The sequence below is a fragment of the Condylostylus longicornis genome, unplaced genomic scaffold (genome assembly GCF_029603195.1).
Source record: "Condylostylus longicornis isolate FDR11 unplaced genomic scaffold, ASM2960319v2 ptg000048l, whole genome shotgun sequence".
NCBI classification, from domain to species: Eukaryota; Metazoa; Arthropoda; class Insecta; order Diptera; family Dolichopodidae; genus Condylostylus; species Condylostylus longicornis.
The window spans coordinates 16281804-16302861 of NW_026578017.1; the positions used below are offsets into that span (position 1 = coordinate 16281804).

Genomic DNA, 21058 nt, shown 5'->3' on the forward strand with positions numbered 1-21058 from the left:
ACTGAATTGTATGGAAAGTACATGAAAAATAAGAAGAAAAAAAAATAGCAGAAATTGTTGAAAGGATTTTTGTTTTATTTATTTTGTTTTTCTTATCGCATATTATTTTCTATTCTTTATATACGGGTTTAACGGAAATGACAGCCAATTCCCTCCCGTTCACGTGTCAATTCACAAAATTAAGTGGATATTGACGGACGATTCGTTGTTGTTTTCTATATTTTTTTTTCCTCTTTATCAACAACAGCAAAAATAAAAAAATAACGAAAATTAACACTAAAAACAGGGGAAAATTTTTTTTTATTTTATTTTAATATCCTTTTAGATACAAATTAGATGTTATTGAAAGGATATAATTTTATAAAAGGATATTTTGTTTTTTTTATGGTGTACAAAATTAAGAGAATAGAAAATTGTTACTATATTTTTGTTCTTATTTTATTCTGATTCTCTTCTAATGTAAAATTAGTTTTAATAATAAAGAATGAAAATATCCTTTATTATCCTTAATTACTATACAAATTTTTTATTTCTTTTTCTGGTATGTAATAATTTTTTTTATATACTTTAATGGAAAGGAAGTGATGTAAGTAAAATGGGAGTATTTTTCTGTTCTCTTTTTGTTATTTTTTTTTTCGTGTGTAATTTAAGTGCCATAGATAAAAGGAATTTTTTTTTTGAAAAAAAAAAAAAAAATTCTAGGTTATGCACTTTGAATAGAATCTAAATTGAAATTTAAATGTGAGACTATATGAGTCATATGATAATAAAAAATAAAAGAGAAAAATTTAATAGTTTGATATTTTTTATAGTTAACTAATTATTATGCAATATTTGTTAGAGTTCTTACAACCCTTTTCTTTTTTATTAAAATTATTGTGAGAAAAAAACTCATTTGAATTGATAAAAATCTACAATATGTTGTACAATAAATAAATAAAAGTTCGAATTACGTCAGACTGTAACATACCTTCCTGTATAATTTATACTTAATTACAATGCCACATTTTGCATATAGACTGTATTTAAAATAGATAATAAGTATGGATTCAAGGTGCGGGATCTGTTCATACAATCACTTGAATTGTAGTTTTTAAAATTTATAAAAAAAAACAATTAAAAGTAATAAGGGCTTAAATTAGATTGAAATTTGATAATTTTTTCATCATTAAAAATTTATTGCTATTATTGTATATTGCAAGGGAGAGTGTTAAATGTATTTAGTATGTACACATTAAGCAATCAATAATACAAAACCTTTTTGTGGCTGATATTAGGCAACATAGAACCATTACATTTAATTATTATTTATAGGAGAAATATTGTAAATTTAAATATTAATTTTAAATATAAGATTGAAAAGTATGCAATCTATTGAATGTTTTTGAAGAAGGGATGATTGAGTTTCTTCACGTTATAATGTTGGTTCCAGCGAAAAGCACAAAAATATTATTTTAAAGTGATCCTCAAAATTTTTAGACCGTGTTTTAGTGAAACTACTTTAGTAAATTTTGAATCAGTTTTTTCGATAATTTTGCTGGAGGTTAAACTTAAAGGTGTTGGATTTGGGAATATTATTAAAAATCTGTTTCAAAATTATATCAAACTGAAAATGAACACAATTTTTCACAATTCTTCATATTTTATATTATTATGAGCCAATTAGGGCTACATTTTATATGAAAGAAGGATTTCAAACCTTATTATATATTGATAGAGGTCAAAATATAAAGTTTTAGTTGTATGTAAAGAAATTAAAAATTAATTTAAAAATTGTGAAAATTATGGCTACAACACGCATTTGAGTTTGCAAATGGTTGGGAGAGATTCAACTAAAAACTATATATGCATGGAAAAAAAGATTTTGTGATAAATGATCATATTCCGCTTGCTAAGCAAATATAGGATAAATTTAAGGATTAAAATGACATTGGCTTAATAAATAGAAACTAAAAGGTAAAAACAGAAAAAATTCAAAAATTAAAATTGGGGAATATTTGGGAGAAATTGTAATTTAAAAGTTATTTCAGGGAAAACCTTTTTCATTAGTGAGTTTAAATATAAACAAAATGAAAAAGCTCGTGTCAAGTCAATTAAGGATTGAGACAGACATGCAATTCCTAGTTTTACAAGTGTTTGCTTGCTTATTTGTATATTTTAAATGCTTATCATTTGTTAGTTACTATTTGATTACTTACTTGGTTTATATTCAAGCGTGCACACATGCAATTGTACGATCACATGCAATTAAGCAATCAAACAGTTTGTAAAAAATTATTTTTAACTGCCTAATTGCTTAATTGGCGCACTCGACTTAAATTGACGCAATAGTTTAGTTGTGTTGGTGTATCAGTAATAATTTTATAATCAAACAGCAATTACGAATTTGAAAATTGTATGTCTGTTTGAGTTCTTACACGAATTTTGTATGCGAGACACCAATTATTTCACCTCAAATACATACAAAATTGTTTAAGTAAGTGTATATGTGTTTCATTTATCCCAATCATTAGTAGCTAATAAAAAATTAAATGGAATTCTTAATTGTTTAATTTTTACTTAAAAATTAAATTACTTACAAAATTTTTCTTAATATCCTTTTTTGTATTTTCTTATTATTACAGATTGTTATTATTGGATCGAGACCGACAAAATGGTGTTGTAAGAGGTGGTTCACCACCACCAACTTATAGATCACATGCTGGTAGTTTACTAAGGTAATTAAATTTCTTTCTTTTTTTTTTATAAATTTTTTTTTTTTTGAATATTCAACAATATTTTTTTCAATTAAATTTTTTGTTTTTAACAATTGTGTACCCGCTTTTCGGTACTTTTTTTTCTCTTAATATTTAGTAAACGAAATTGATCACAATATTTATTGAACAGATTATTTTTTTTTTGTTATTGCTCTTGTAAATTTCAGTTTAATTCCTCACTCCCACACAATTAAAATTTTTGGTTAGCCTGTAAAATATACAGACACACATACATTTTTTTTTAATAAACAGTAAAGAATCACAGTCATTGTACACATCAGACATATTTACAATCAAACACATAATACTAGTATATTTAAGCTGTTAAATAAAAAAAAAAAATATTTTCATTTAATTCGATATTTTGTTTCAGGGGTCAGAAACTCTTAATTTCCTTCTTTTCTGGGATTTTGCGAAGGCTTTAAAGATAAATTTGTTTTTTTTTGTTTTATTAATACACAATTTTTTTTTTAGACATTGAACTCGTGTATTTTTGTGTACTATGTTAATTTATATACGTTAGATATAGGATTATTATGCAAACACAGAGTGTGACAGCATTCAATTTAATTTTTAAGAAGCAAAGTTGGAGATTGAAGACTTCCGCAACAAAGCATTCTAAAAAATTATGCTTATAACTACGAAAAATTTTGAAATTTCAAGCATGCTCTTATATGAAAGGAGAGGCTTGAATTTCTTAATAGTCGCAATGTTTGTGCCCTTTTCTAATAAATATGTTAATAATTTTTCCCATTAATATATGCAAATTACGATATTTGACGATATTAAGGAAAGCATATTTCATTTGTTACAATTAAATTTACTTTGAAAGCAAATTATTGTAAATGAATTAACCTAAAAGTGCTTCAAAGCCACTTTCCAAGTCTTAATTTTTTCATTCATTTTCAATTCCTTCAGCTAAAATTATGCTACATGACCTCTTTTGTAAGAGAACACATTGTTTCATCTCAAATATAAACACTGTTATTTCAATATTGCGTAACCCACCACAGCAGCGTTACCAATAATATATTTATAGAGAGAGTTGATACATTTTGGACAATATTTACCAGCTTTTATGTACATAATATTGATTTCCCATCTGTCAGGCATGAACCAACTATTCATATAGTATTTTCTGTTGTTTTTTTTCGAAGCGATAAAAAAAAGGTAGAAAAATAGAATTTTTAATGCGGCGGCTACAAAATAACAAATGTGTGTAGTAAAATAAAGAAAAAAAAATTTTCGATTCCTCGGGTTTTGCTTTCATTGTTCAAGAAAACTGGGAAGGGTAGGTAAAGGAGGGATTTTGAAATTATTGTAAAAAAATCAACTTCTTTTTTTTGTGTATTTTCTCTTTTTCACTTTTTTTTTAAGGGGATTTGATTCTTTTATGTGCTGTTATTGAGCTGAGTATGCAGGATTTTCTTTTCTTATATTATAATGAATTATTATTCAAATAAAAAAAGGGGTGAATGGTAATCTCAATTTTATTTCCATTTTATTTGTAATCGATTATAAATTTTATAAGGATTATAATGTTAAAGATTTAAAGTGAATATTTTTCCAATATATTAAGTGAAGTATATTTATACAGAAAGTATTGGAGACGCACGATTTATGTGTGTTTTCTTAAAAGATTAAATTAAAGTCTATATTATAAAAAAAAAAAAAGAATTTTTTCTGGTTCTTTTGAATATGATGGACCAAAAAATTTATCAAAATTTGAGGTTTTTTGTTTTTTTTTTCTGTTTCGTATATAAAAAATACTTCATAAATAAGATAATTCTCTTGAGATAGCTATTAAAGTTTTAAATTGTTTGGTTTTAGAATTAATATCAGTATAAATACAGTAGAATATCTATAAATTATATAAATGTTAAACAAATAATTTTAGCAACCTTCTAAGAATTTTGGTAATTAAGTGAACATTTAGAAATTTACATAGAGTGTGGAAGTGTATGCTCCGAATCCTACTCAATATTCAATTATATCATTATTAATTGTTCTTCGATTTCTATTATAAGCTCACATCTTATCTTTATTCTTATCTCAAATATAGTCTCATTTCGTGCCCTATTTCGGATTTTCATTTAGCATTTCAATAAAATAAATATAGCCAATGATTTAAGTTTTTCGATTAGCGAATACTAGGGTTAAAACATCAATTATTGTACATTTGTATGTTAAATCTAGTTGTAGCAAGAAATTGTGATCTGAACAGCTGGGGCCCTACTATATAATTCGAATTTCATGAAACGATTATCGTATTTATAGAAATGGAAAGGTAGTATATTACAAATTGATTGGTACTACCTTATCATTTTTCGCAGTTATCTGTAGTTATCTATAGTTATTAGGCGTCAGTCATCTATAGTGTCAAATTTAGAATACTGGACCAAATACATGTAAAGTGAGATTGGTTTGCTAAAAATTTATGATTAATAATGTGAAGCTATCTGCTGATCAGCGTCTATAATAATTGAATTCTACTGTTAAATAAAAAGAGTATTATAGAAATTTCCTTTAAATTTCAAAAATTTTTGTTTGATAAAGTTTGTTAAAAGTTTTAAAAGAAAATTTACATATTATTATTATCGTATTGAGGTTAACAAATCTCGATATCAGTAAAAAACATACATAAAATTTTGTTAAAAAAAAAATGAAATTTCCAAAATTTCCACAAAAAGTGAAAAGTTATGATAAAAAGTTATTCCAGAATCAAGATACTACGTGTATACAAAATGTCTTCTAAAATTGATTATATAATACGTTCCTGGTACTATATATCAAATACATATGTACAAAATGCAAGAGAAGAAGATGATACTCTTAATATTAAGAGAATTTATTTATTCCTTTTTTTTGAAAATCAAATCTCAAGAGCCATTGTTCCATAAATAATTCTTAATAATTTTAATTTCTTCTTATAAATTGATTTTCTTTTGAATTTCATATAGCTCAAATACACTCTTGTATATACGTGTATATGTATTTTTAAATTGTGACATGGAAAATAATTTTATTTATGTGATGCAGGAGAGAAATAAAATTTATGTAATTTATTTTTGGCATATTTTTACTAGTTTCGATTCGGTTAATAAATTCATATTTGGATATGGATGATTTTATTTTAATTGAAAATTTTTCAACTTGTCAAAAATAATATTATTTAGTTATTTAAATGCTTTTTAATTAATTAATTTTAATCGAGTTTGTATTATGCAATATTTCATTTAAACTCCTACATGTGACATTTTGGATTTATTAAACTATTTTGTATATTTTATTTAATGTACCATGAATTGTAGAAAATAATTTCTATATGGATATGAGATTCTGCAAGAATCTAAGGATTTATTTTAAGTTTTTAATGAACATTTAAAGTTAAGGTGGCTAAAGGCACATAAATAGAAATAATTGAGGTTGTGATGATAATGTTAAAATTGAAAGGTTTGAATGATTTAAATGATTGTCCAAATTTATTGACTTTTTTATTGAAAAGAAATTGTAAATTCTCAATTAATTTAAAATTAATAAATTGTTTTTGTTTTTAGTTAAGATTATTTGAAAATTGCAAAACTCAATTTGATTTAGTTAGATTTCCTATTCTATACCATAACAATCCATTTGTTCACACAATCGAAAACTCAACTTAAATTATTATTCAGTGTGATTTTGGATATACAAAATTTAACATGAAACTTTTTCAAAATTAAAAAATTTCATATTCTTGAGTTTCTCAAGTGTTGAAACTATATTAAATAGAAATCTCAGCAAAAAAACGAATAATCCAACTCTAGTATTAGTATCATAGGATTAAATTTATTATAGATTCGACTATAAATTTTAAAAATCAAAATAATTTTCAAAATTCTTCCCGTGTAGATTAGAACAAAACATTCTTGCTCATCATAAGCTAGGAGGTATATTGGAAAATTTATTGATTTCGAAGCTAATTTGTTTTAATTGGATCACTTGATAAAATTTATGTTTAATATTGCAAATAATTTTGGAAATAAGTACACATTCATCAATCTACTAATTTTATTCATATTTCTTAAAACTTCTTAGAATTTGTGATTTTTTTTGTAACATTTAATGATCAATTATTTTATGACAACTTTTTAGGTCGACATTTTAAAGATCATTATATAAGCATATTTTAAATCTCATTGTGAGTAATAAATCACTTTCATTTGGGAATACCTCATGTTACTTACATTATTTTTAAAAGTCGTCAACATCCTGAAAAGTTCCTTTTACTTTTCTACTATTTGTTTTTTTTTTTTTTTGTAATTTTGTATAATATTAATTTTGCACAAATTATTTAGTATTTATTTTTATTTTTCTTCCAAATTTTACGAAAAAATAAGAATTATTATCTAAAATTCTAAATAGTCCAATTTGAGATAATTTCTTTTTTTTTTGTAACTTGCTTTTATCAAATTCCCATGATACCATAACGCCATTAAACTTATTTTTATGCTATTTTCTATAATTCTTTTTGACAAAAAAAAAAATAAAAAAGGGAATAACTAATTTGTTGTATTTTTTAAAAATAATTTTTTTTCTTTCCTGTTATCATTTAATATTTATACGGCACTCACTTTATATTATGACGGCCTACAATATCTATCCGTAGACGGACTATTCTAAATTGATCATTTCATTTGTAATGCAAATTCAAAATGAAATTAGAAAATTATTTTCAATCATTTCTCAATTTCTTTCAAATTTCTCAATTTTCTGAAGGTGAAAATGACATTTTGTGTGGAGAAACAGAATTACATATTTAGAACAAGTTCTAATGGAATTTAAAACAGAGCAACAATGAAAAGGGATTGTACTATAAAAGTTATTTTCATAAATAAAATCATATTTTTAATTAGCTTTTCAAAAATAACTTCCTTTTCCTAGAATTTCTACATTGACAAAATCAATATTTAAAATAAAATTTCGGCATAGCATTGAACTTACTAAATTCTATGAATTCTGATAAATTTACAAAAGTTCAATTTTCTTGGAATGTGAATGGCCTCTTCTTGTAACATGAACTCTTTATTCATTATTTAGTTTATATTTTAAACATTTGAATGGTTTATTGTTTATTGGCAATCATCATGATCAAGAACATCACTAATATACGTTGTAAACAAAAACGACAGTTCTCTTTCTTAATGTCTCTTTTTATTCAACAATTTTCTCTTATTACTCAACTACAGATTTATTTAACTGTTGATTTATAATAGTATTGTAGAACAATTCAGCCATCTCTTAGCCCAACTCTCTTTTCTTTTCTTAATGTATCCTTATATAAAATTTCAATTTCATATTCTACCATTCAATTTAACATTTAAATTCAACTTTATTAATTAGTTTTCGAAAGTTCGAACTTTATTTTCTTTCACAAAGCTGATTTTCTCTTAAGCTTCATATAGGAGGTCAGAAGTATCAAATGTTTGAGAAATTTTTGGAAGAGTATCGAATTTTATCGTCAAAAATGCACTAGGAACGATTTGTTCAAACAGTTGCACCCTTTGCATCATGCTCTAAGTACCTACAGTAGGTTTTTTTTAATAGTTTTAAATTATTTACCGCCGTGAATTATTTATCAAGTTATTTTATTGTTATTTTACATTATTTACATAAAAAATATTATTTTCAAAAAAAAAAAAATTTCAGATAAGAGTGTTATTAAAATAAAATCTCAATTTATGAAATTCTTTAAGATCAACATGGTGACCCTCCAGCAGCCTGGTTCAATCATACATATTTATTTATTTTTGTTGCTTTTCTTCATTTCTAACAATAAGATTTCAACCTTTTGAATTTTTTGCGATAATTTTTCTCTTACTTATATTATTTTTATTCCTGTTATTTAAACTTTTCATCTTAAATAAGCATCTCTTTCCATCATTTCATTCTTTTTTACACAAAACAAAAAAATATCCCCAATATTTAAAAAAGAAATAGAAACGAGGACAAAATTACAATGCGAGTACAAAAGAAAACTTATTATTTTCAAATGCGTCATATTCTACAGTTACATAATATAACAGAGTTTTAGAGTTCAAACCAGGGGGTCGAATAACGTAACGAAAAAAAAATTTCATCTTCTCATCTCATGTCAAAATCACAATTTTTACTATTTCAAATGTATAAAACCTTCTTCCTTCACTCTTATAAGAATATTCAACTCAAACAGCACAAGAATAAAAAAATGTGAAAGTAGTACAAAAATCAACTAAGAAAAGAAAAACAAAATGAAAAAAAAAAATAATAAAATCCAGGTGGAATATTAGATGGGATACTATGCCAGTTGTACGATACTGTTATATAAAAATCAATTCAAATTCTCTTCCATCCTTCTAACCATAATCAAACAAGCAAACAAATATGTTATGTGTATAAACAACAAAATTGTGAAAATAATTTTTTTTTATAATACAAAATGATGTTTTTATTTTCCTGACAAGTCCTATACAAATAGAAAATGATATTATAATACACACGCATATTATGAAATGATAAATAAAAATATATTTTATGTGAATACAAAGTGTTCACTTACAATTGGATTCTAGCTCCAATATGGAATCAATTAAGCACATACCTAAATTTCAAATCTTAAAATCTTTTAGGCTATCAAATATTCGAGCAAATTGCCGAAACTTTATTTAGTCCATATAATATGTTTTATTCTTTTTTTTTTCTTACTTCCCTTGGGAGCATAGGGTTTCTTTCACTTGACTACTCCATCTGGTTCTATTGTTCGCTGCTTTCTTAACTTGATTCAATGTCAGACATGCGCTTTCTAACTTCGCTCTTGCAGATCTGCGCCAAGTATTTTTGGGGCGACTGGGCTTTTTTGATCCTTATGGATCTCACTCTAAACTCATGTGAACTTATGAGTTTAGATAATATGTTTTATATTAGTATTTAACTCTCATAAGAATATTGATAAATTTACGACTTGTTCATATTCCGACGAGAAATTTACAAGGCACTTTAAGTGTTTAGGTTGTGATAATGTGAGAAATTTGGGTGCCTGGTACATATAATATAATTATTTTAATTTATCATAAAATATAATGTGTCAAAAATATTGTAAAATTTTCTAAAATATGAACCATAATTTGATTCGAAATTTATCGTTTGTAAATTTCTGCTCTGTACACTTGCATTTATAATCGTTTGAATCGTCTATAATCATCTAATAACAACAAAAGGCTAGTCACCTACCTAATTAAAACCCTATGACGCTATGCTCCTCCTAGGAGTGAAGAATGCAAAGAAAATAGTCATCTAATATGAAGATTTTATTAAAAGAACGTTGCTATTGTGGAATTTTTATTAAAATATTAAATTAATTATTATACCAAATTTCAAGTTATGAAAAAATTTCAAGGAAAAAAGAGGAAGACCCTATGCAATTTTGATTATAAAATAATATTATAAAGTTCATAAAAAACCTATATCATTGACGAAATCTACTGCTAAAGAACTAAGAATAGAAAAAAGTAAAAAACAAAAAAAAAAACAAGTCCTACAAACAACAACAGAGATAAAGATTAGAATTTTCCCAATACTATTTGGTACTTATTTGAAATAAAAGTACACTTTTATCCTATGACATACAACTAGTGTGTATGTGCTTCATGTTTATTTGTATATGTGCGCAAATAGAAAAACATGAAAATGTCATTAACATTTCCTGTATTTATTTTCACTTTTTTGTTTTGGGTTTGCCTCCCTTTTTTTTAATTTTTATATATTTCTTTTTCGTCCCCCACTGATTTGATGCTTAATATGGTCCATTCAATTTGTTATTTTGTTTTTCTTTTTTATCTGCTATTTTTTCTTCTATCTACACTTATTATGAGGGGTATAGATAAAAAAAATTCTTTTCTTTCTAAAATAAAGAATTAAAGGTGTACAAAATATAGAGCTATGACATGACTGACATGACTCATCCCACTGATTTCTCCATCTATTTTTTTTTTAAATGGAGGCAAATTATTATCATTAGGATTTCAAATACTAGAGTTTTTTTTTTTTTGAATCTGCTCCACAAATAACAGGGTTTTAAAAACTCCTTATTATTTGTATATATAGAAAATTTTTTTTGATTATGAATGATGGGAGCAGAAGAAGGAGACAAAACTGATAACAAAACGCATTAAACTACGTGAATAAAAAAAAAAGGTCCTGTTTATTTTTTCTTTAATAATTTTTATTGCTGGCGTTTTATTTGTGAATTTGTTTTTCATCATTTTTGTATTGGTAAGCTTCATAAATATGGTGTACAAAATGTAAATTTAAATTTTTGCGTAAGTGAAAAATATTTTTTTTTAATTTAATAGAAATGTGAGAAGAATAATTCCATATAAGTTTACAGAATTTAAGAAAAGAAGCTAAGGCGTATTAGAAATATTGTCAAGGACTATTTAAACATGATTTTTATTTAGTTAAATTTTCTCCTTAATGCTCAGGCTTAACAAATAATTTCGTTCCATAAAATAATAGTACATTTAAATAATGTGCATAAAAAATATGTTGAATTTTGAAAGGAATTATTTGTGAAATTAACAAAAATCTTTTAATTTAAAAGGGAGCCCAATCTTATCATTTGCATTTGCAGTAATAGTGGGTTACACTTAAAATTTCCTAATAAAAATTAAGTAAGAATTTGCAATCTTGATTCGGACTTAAGCTTTAGTTATTTTTATCCTACTTCACTTCTTGGAGGAGCATACTACGAGCATACTTGGAGTTTATTAGGTAGGTGACGAGCCTAGTAACGAGAGAGAAGGTTTAACATAATGTAGTTAAATTATTACTTTAATTTCAATGTTCATATATTTAGTACAGAAATACGTAACTTTTGATATCCAATTGAAATAAAGTGAACCTTGACATTCTTGTCAAAAAAGTGATCCTTTTACTTCACACAATTACATACAATAATTTCATTTGAACCCATTCTATTATTACAATCTATTGGAATTTGATGCTATTGAAAAAGTTCAAGTATTCAAAAGTTCAAAATTCAATAAGAATAATTCAAGAATAAAAATTTTAAGAAAACTCGTTACATGTGTGTGTTCTACGTTGTCATTTGCGCAACAAAAAAATTACAGGAAATGTGAATTTTAACAATATGAATGTGATCTTTCAATTCCAATTTAAAATCATTTTTGATTTTTAACCTTTAATCTAAAATTACAGGATCGAAATATGAACTTTAATACAAAAAAAAACATAAAAAAAGCACTTAGTATTCTTTAAGTGCTTGGATGAATATTTGAAAGAAAATTCTAGAATGTAATTTAAGTTGAATGACAAATCATTCCATGGTTCACAATACAAAAAAAAATTTAAATTTTTAAGAATTCATCCTGAGCTGAAGAATTCCACAGTATAAAATTTCTTATAATATGTAAATGTGCAAACACATGTACATATATACAATATATATGTTGACCTATACATTTTGAAGAATAATTTCCTTGAAAATAGGAAAAAAAAATCTCTTGAGGATATGAACTGTTTGATACTTTTACCATTTGGCTAACTACTAACATTTTACAACATTTTACTTTTTATATTTTTTTTTTTCGTTTTTGTTCTCTTGTGCTTTATAAAGCCCATTGGCGTAATATAATATCTAGCTCTATACTCCATACCAAACAAAATGTCCTTTTTCTTGTACTATTTTTTTTTTTCATTTTTTTTTTTTTAAAACGAAGTTAAAATTTTACTTTTTCTTTTCTTTATTGCCTCTTTTCTTATTTTATTCCTTTATTATTTTTATCTGTGGTAATAAAAGCAAAAAAAAAGGATCGTTTTTATTTTTTAAATTATTCGAAAGTTGAAATGTTTTTTGCATGGTGTGTTGTGTGTGCGACTGTTCATTTTACACTTATAGTTTTAAGTAATGATCTTTTGTTCCCTTAAGAAAATTTAACCAAACTTTTTATTTTTTGAACAAATTTTCTAATCGAATAAAGTGTTGAGAAAAAGGTCGGAATGATTTTTATATTTTCATTTTGGAAATTCATCTGTTCTCTTTTCTGCATTGCTCTTTGCGAACATTACCAACCACTTCGTAAAATTTAAAAATTTCTTTGCTTTTATTGTTACGGAGAAAAATGAGAGTGCTTGTAAGTATCGTAATTAACGTATGCATTTTTTTGTTTTTATTGTAAAATCTTCTCTACTTAAAAGTTTGTAAATGGATTGGTTCGAATTATACACTCGCATGAGTCACTCACTAACACGGCTTCTAAATATTGAGTTCTATGACCCTTTCCATGAATACTAGGAGTTACAAGAGAAATTAAAAAAAAGAGAAATTATTCACTTCTGATTTCGAACTTCTAATATTAATTAATAATAATTTTGTCTGGAAATACTATAAAAAAAACTGAACAATCCCGTATCTTTACTTATTTTGCTATTTATTCGAAAATATATTTCTGTTCAGATTATTTGTATACGAAAATAATATTTTCTCTGACTTAATTTTTCGAAATTCATTTCGAATATTACATGAAAAATATCATTCTGTCAATAAATTCTCTATAATATTTTAGCCTATCTGACGCAATTCCAATTTAAATCCTTGGACATATTTTAAATTAAACTTCAACTTTCTCGTTGCTCCTGGACCTTTTGAGCAAAGGCAAAAGAAAATTTATGTTAACAGTAAATTGTTTTTTTTTCTTATATATAAAATTGCTTAAACTTGACCAAAAACATTAAAGTATTTTACATTAGACACTTTAGCATATACCATAAAAGTATATATTGAAATGTCCAGGATATTAAAGAACAGAATAAAAAAGAAAAGAATAAAAAGAAGAGAAAAATGTTGGTATGAAATTGAAAGATGAAAATACGAAAAACGACAAACAATGAAAGGACATAAATTTTATCGACATTGTGAATATTGTGACACAAACACATATTTACTATTGCTCATAAATGTATATGTAAGGTTTTTTTAAATGTGACACAGAAAAATATATAGCTAGAGAATTTTTTAGTATTTATAATGAAAAGTTCAAAGTTAAATAATTTTTGATACTTGTTTTTTTTTTGTCGTGTGAAAAGTTTTTCGAAGAGTGATAATTGCTGAATGAACATTTTGGACAAAAAAATTTTTTTTTCTTTTTTGATCCTATTACGATAATATTTTAGTTTGATTTTATGATGTTGGGGAAAAAAGTTCGGCTAAATTTATGAAGCTTAATATTAAGAATTTTTTTAATTGTTATATTATTAATAATGAACAAGAACGACTCCTTGCCGATTGAAAATGAGACCATTTGCATATAAAAATCCAAACAAATTAATTAATTATAATTCTTTAATTAAGCTAAAGATGTTATTTATCTACTCTATGAGTAGATTCGGATTAAAACTGCTTGATATTTGATTTTTAATTTTCACTCTGAGAACTATACAATTTAATTTTTTAATTTCTAATTGTTAGATGTGGTAATAACAAAGCAGGTATTTATAGCAATTGGATGTAAGAGATTTAATTAAATAATGCAAAATTTCATCATTCATATTTAAATTTCTTAAATGTGGCTTGTATTTTATGATCATTGAATACATATTAATAAATTGTATGGTGCTAGAAATCGAAAGAGATATTTATTCTAAACCGAGAAATTATTTATATTGCATACTTTTAGGGATTCCATTGTATAATATGATATTCACAAAATATTTGTGCTTAGATCTAATCCCCTTTTATCAAAATAGACTCTTTAGCTCAACTTCAGTCATTCAGTAATGAAATATATTTTATGTTTAAATTTTTGGAAAGTGCTCCAATATATCCGAACTTATAATTTTTGAATTTTTCATCAACCTCCTTACATAAGTATGCTGCAATTTCATAATACACATCTAAGTTAATATACATTATATAACATATATGTATGTATATGTATGTACATGTTAATGTCATTTCATTTAATATTGCCTGACAATAATATATAGTGTTATAAAGGGGCACACAAAGGCGTACAGAAATACAATAAAAACATTATTATATGTATAAAAAAAAAATTGTTAAAGTTTTTGTCGAACAGTTCACAATTATTATTATTATTATTATATTGAATTTATAAGGGGATTGAAAACCATAAGCAAAATGTGAATAAGAAAAATAAAAATGAGAAATTTGTTCGTATATTGGTTTGTTAGTTTGGTAGATGTGCTGACAGGAAGAAAAATAACAAGTAAACAAAAATACAAAAACACTTTGTACAAAAAGAAGGACATTCTTTTCGATCTTTCAAATAATTTATTGATATGCTGGAAAATTTTTCTCTTAATGCTTGGGTTGATTTTTGATTCTCATTCAATTTTTTATGTCTTCTTTTTTTCTTTTTTGATTTTTTTTTGGGGGTTTTGTTTGTTATTGCCACATTTTGTGTGTATGATTGGATGTAATGTCATTATAAATTTTTTTTCTTTCTATGATTTCTTTGTATACAATGTATATTGAGACATATATACATATTATATACTTTTATTGGTAGCTGAACATTTATTTCATATTACTTCCAATTTTCCTAATTGCATTGACAGTAAAAGTTAGTTATAATTTCACTTCTTCTTCTTTTTCTATGTTTTTCAATGCTTAACCCATTTCGAGCTGAATGTAGATATTTGATTTATATAAAAATTTTTAAATTTTATGTAAATATTTTTATATTATAATTATTTCATTATAAATCTAAACTGGGTTCAAAAACAGATCAAATATAATTTGTCTGAATTCTGCGATATTGGGATATCAAAAGGAAGGGTACTCAATTGAAATAATTTGTGAACCATAAAATACTCAGTAAATAATATTGAACTGGAGTAGATCTAAGAAGTTGAAAAGCAAGATATTAAGGAACTGAGTTGGGTATAATGACTAACCAACAACAAAATTTGATTTTATCTTGCGAAAATTTGACCATGAAGTTAAAGATTTTCTATTTGAAAATAACTTTATAAGTACCAACTGAGCTACAGAGGTATGAAGAAATTGCCGACAAAATGTTCTTCCATCTGTTCTGCAGTTGTTTGAAGAAATTTAAATTAAGTTTGCGTTATTAGTGTAAGAGGCACTATACTTATTTATTAAAAACAATTTCACGGTTGTATTACGAATTTATTATTAGAGAAACCTGATTGTATTGTAATTATTTTAATTTCATTATTGGAACATAGTTGCTTGTATATAGCACGAATTTTTATAGCAAATAATCAAAAAAATGATTCCTGCGGCATTGCGACTTTTAGGTAAAATATAAATTTTGTGTATGACATTATAGTGCCAAGCTAAAAGTAACATTTTAATTTGAAATCTACAGGCAACATAAAGTTAATATAACTCATACATTTACTTTACGACACTACTGTTATTTAAAATATCTAATGTTATAGATTATATGTAGAGTATTTATTGCACATATATAATATAGATATGGTAAAATATATAGATACATGTACGTTCATGCATGAAATATTGTCATGATGATGACTTGGAAAAAATAAAGTAATTCTCATTAATAGTGAAAATAGGAAATTGATAATTACATTCAAACAAAACAAAAAACGAAAAAAAAGAAGAAAGTTTTTCAGAAAAAGGAAAAATATATTTCCTTTATCAAAAGTTAAAATTAAGAAATTCTTGTAAATGGTTATTAATGGTCAGCCTTTATTTATGTACATTGTTATATATGAGTACGTAGGTATTTGTACCTGATTTTGATTATTTTACGTTACAAAAGAGATTTTTTTACATTTTGTAAGTAAATGTCTGGCATAATTAATATTGGAAATTATATATATAAATATTGGAATAATACGTTATTAATGATTATTATTTTAGTTAATGAATTCCTATAGTTTCTATAGAAATGAAGAATAAAAATTTTTCTGAGTCGTTCGTTTAACTTTTAGGAAAATTCAATGCTTACTCGATTATTTTTAAGTCATTTAATGAATTCTTACTAGAACCATGTGAAGCCGTTAATGATTTACAATTTGTGCCTCACGAATGTCTCTCAAAACTGCTCGAAATTCACAAACGGAAGGCTTCTTTTCATTCATTTTCTCTTTACGTAACTTTGTCTCAATGTTAAGCTTCTATTATCTACTCATCATCTATTTACGTAGCGTTCTCTAAATATTGTTTTTTACACAAAAGTGCTAGAAATATTATAACATTTTTATTACCTGTGAAACCATAAATGTTTAAATGTAAAATTTTTCACCAAATACCATTCTTATACCAGTTATATTTCTAAATTATTTTGAGTTTAAAACCAAAAAATAAATATTTTCATTAAAAATTCTAAAATAACAATATACATACATAGGAAACCATTTTAGAAAATTAAAAAAAAAAATGTTTGTTGTTTTTTAAACAAAACCATAATTTTTTTTTAAACTCTTTCAAAAATTTTATTGTTATTACTGACCCAAAAGCAAATAATCTAAATTTTTGCAATAATACTTAAACAAATTTATTTTTTTTTTTTATTTTTTGTAACTTTTGTAATTGAAAAATGAGATTAAAAATTCTTTAAAAAAATTCTTTAATAATATTATTTATTTTTGGTACTAAAATTTCATTCATTTTCATTTTCATGTGTTAAAGAAGAAAAGCCCAATGTAATAATTTTATTTAGAGAAAATCTTTTTTTAACAGATTTCATTTGGTTTTTATGTGTTTTTTTTTTCCAGTTTCAATTTAATTAAATTATTTCAATCAAATTTATTTCCAGAAAATAATTCTAACAAATTTCAAATATCTATACATAGGTTAGAGAGAAAAACCACAAAATGTAGAAGAGTAAATTCACAATATTTTTACCAATAAAATTTTAAAATTTTTTCAATGAATTCAAATAAAATGTTTTTAAGAAAAATCAAGTCATATATGTATGTGTGGATGTGAATACATGTTAATAAATCTAGACATGGTTCTACATTGTAAAATAATAATAAAATTATGTATTTTCTATTTTATCCTTTCTATTGCACAATTTGGTAGGTACCCTTGTAATATTCGATAACATTATTAAAAATTACAAAAAAATTTGAGCTAAAGATTTAAAGACAAAGAAAATATTTTTGAAATATGGAATGAAACTGAAAATAGAATCTTGAATTTTTTTCGAAAAAATAAAAGAAATGTTTTTTTCTTTGAAAATTATTGTTTTTTTTTTTTTTTGGAAAAATAATTTATTTTCATTGTAAATTATTGTAAGATAATTTAATTAAATTTTAATTTTGGAATAATTGATCACAATAAGCAGAGAAAACTTAAAATTTTAATTGATTATTATCTATTCGCTTCAGTTTTATGTGTACATTAAAAAAATTGCATACTTTTCGGAGAAGCAAAATAAAGTTTTCTTTGAAATTAAAGTTTGCGCTAGCGCTAGGTACATTCCGTCTGTAATATTGAAAATATAAGTATAATGTGCAGAGGTCCATGCGCCTAAAAATAAACTATTTAAATTAGCTGCTATTTCGGAAATAAATGTTTTTTTTTTACAAAATTGAGAATAAATATTTTATTATTTTTAATAAATCATTGTTTGTAGAGCATTTTCACAAGAATGTTAATTAAAAGTTAAAATTATAGAATAATTTTTGTTTTTGTATAATGATGTAGTCAAAATTGTACTTAATGTAGTTGAAAATGTGCTAAGGGTGTAAAACAAAATAATGTCTGAGATTTCGAAAATCATCTCTTTCATTATTTATAAATTTTTTCATAAATATGCAATGTAATTTAGCATAAAAAATTGGCGTTTTATTCAATTAATATTACATTCCAAATTTAATTTTATGTTAATTAGTTTTGAATTAGTTTTTGTGGCAGGTTACTCTAATTTACTTCGTATACCCCGATTTAAAGCAAAATAATTAAATAATAAGCTATCTGGCCCAATATTTCAAATTCTATAGGAACTGAAAATTGTGTTCAAAGTTGACACTCATGAAAAAATTAATGGGCCAGATTTCCGGAAAAAAAGGACCAAATTTAAGTAAAAGGAGTAAAAATTGATAATATGCTTAACTTCAGAAGTAAAGTACTTATTTGCAGTCTAATTTGATGTTTCATTTTTGGTTTGTTGAAATAAAATTTTCAGCAAAGAATGCATGTATATACAAAAATTGCAATATAATGTTAACGTGAAAACTTTTGCAATATTTTCAGTATTTCAGAAAAACCCACTTAAATAAGGAAATTGTTACATAAATTCCACAATACCAAGAGCAATATACACAATCTGTTACTTTTTACTTTAATTACAAGACCTTATAATTGTCTTGTTACATTTTTGTAATGAAATTTTATATTAAAAATTTTTGAAAAAGGGAAAATATGGAAGTGTTCTTCGAGATTTAAAAAATGGGCCAAATATGACTAATTAAGAAGAAAATAGGCTGTCGGACCAAAATGATTTTGAAAAGAAGAAAAATGTTCAACATTTGGCCTATTTGGACTGAAAGTGTCAACACTGATTGTATTCCGATTTTATTCATCTGTGTATATACGCAAAACTTGCATTAGTTGTATTTGAACTATTCAAGTACACGATAAATTTATAACATACTTTTTTGTATTACAAATATTTTTTTTCTCAATTGTAAATAACATTATCTATCCTTTTCCCTTTTTTTTCCAAAATATTATTGCATATAATGTTTTTAGGTAGATATAGTTATTTTCGATATAGAAATATGTATGTGTATTTGGTACCAGAAGTGAAATCGATACTTTCAGTATTTACTATATTATGTATGTATATCAAAAATTCATGATCATGATTATGTTGATAGCATAAAATGTTTAGATACATTTCAACTTAATAATATTTTCTCTTCCTGTATACACATACATTTAATTTACATTAGGTACATATTTGTATTAATGTATGTATTAAATATGTAGGTATATGTACATGTATTTTTGTTATTGACTAAAAATTTTTATATTTTAGTTTTTTGTTTTGTTATAAGCTTTAGCATTCATATTCATATAAGAGAAATTCTCTCTCTGTTATCTTTCTTTTTTCATCTTATTCAATCATTTCGAGCTATTATGCCGCTGGGATGCTTTTTAATATTTTGATTTTTATTTATTTTTTTCCATTATTTACTTTCATGCCAATTGTATTACATTTATCAAATTTTTATATGATTGTACACAATAATATACACAAACATATTTTCGTATACCTTTATATAAGTTATCTATTCTCATGTATACGCCTTCAAATCGAATTTGTAATAATTCATACATACATACGTACTCGTATGTATATATATACTTATTTATTATGAATGAATATTTCATATTTTTTTATGTCTATATGCTTTTTTATATATGTATACAATTGTATATGTGAATATAAGTAAAAACTATTTTGCATATATGGAAATGAAAATTTTTATTGCTATTACAAAATTTTCCTTACACGAACAAAAAAAATAAATATAACAAAAGAAATTGAGGAAAACAACATTCTTTAGAATTTTTTCAATAAAAAAAAATTGATTTTTGCTATGATTTGATTTTTAATTTAAAAAAAATAAAAACATAAATTTTAGAAAAAAATCGTAATCGATTTTTATAGACAGAAGTTTAAGTTTTGAAATTTTCCCTAATTTTCTTTCTTTAAAATTACTAAGCTTGTACTCTGAATTCACTATTGCAAATGATAACAAATTGAAGTCGCAAACTGGTAGGTGTATTAAACTTACTATTATGGATGGAAATAACGGGTATGGACAAAGAAATAGTTTTCTTGCGATTTATTTATAAAGGATTGAAGTATATTTTACCTTTCATCAAGGAAAATTTTCATGAAATCTTGGTCGAATCAGTGTTAATATGGTCATAAAATAATTTTGTAACTACTGAAACCTTAGCGTATTTACAATTTAGTCCATCCAATTGTCTTGGCAAAAATTTCGAAATTATTATTAAAATTAAAAAATTGGAGTTTCATAGTTTCACGTGTCAAGAATCTAACTGCCATGAAAATATTTCTGGAACAAATAATATTGTTATGTAAAATTTTCTACAAAATAGTGATTAAAATAAAAAATTTAAGATTTTGTTTTGAAAATTTCTAAATAAATTTCTTAATAGTCATTACTTTCATAAATTGTAATACTTCGGGTTAAAGAAACTTTTAATTTTGCTTTTTCAAAAATCCCAATTGGAGAGCATTTTATTAAAATTATGTTACAGCAGCCAA

General features: G+C 24.4%; 1 protein-coding gene across 1 annotated transcript in view; it reads left to right on the plus strand.

The window, feature by feature from the left end:
• The window catches only part of LOC129610888 (transcription factor mef2A-like), a 60362-nt gene that overhangs the window by 22291 nt on the left and 17013 nt on the right, over nt 1-21058 (plus strand). Inside the window, exon 4 of the mRNA XM_055523667.1 lies at nt 2625-2717. Coding sequence (XP_055379642.1) covers nt 2625-2717 — 93 coding nt within the window. The remainder of the gene's footprint in view (nt 1-2624; nt 2718-21058) is intronic.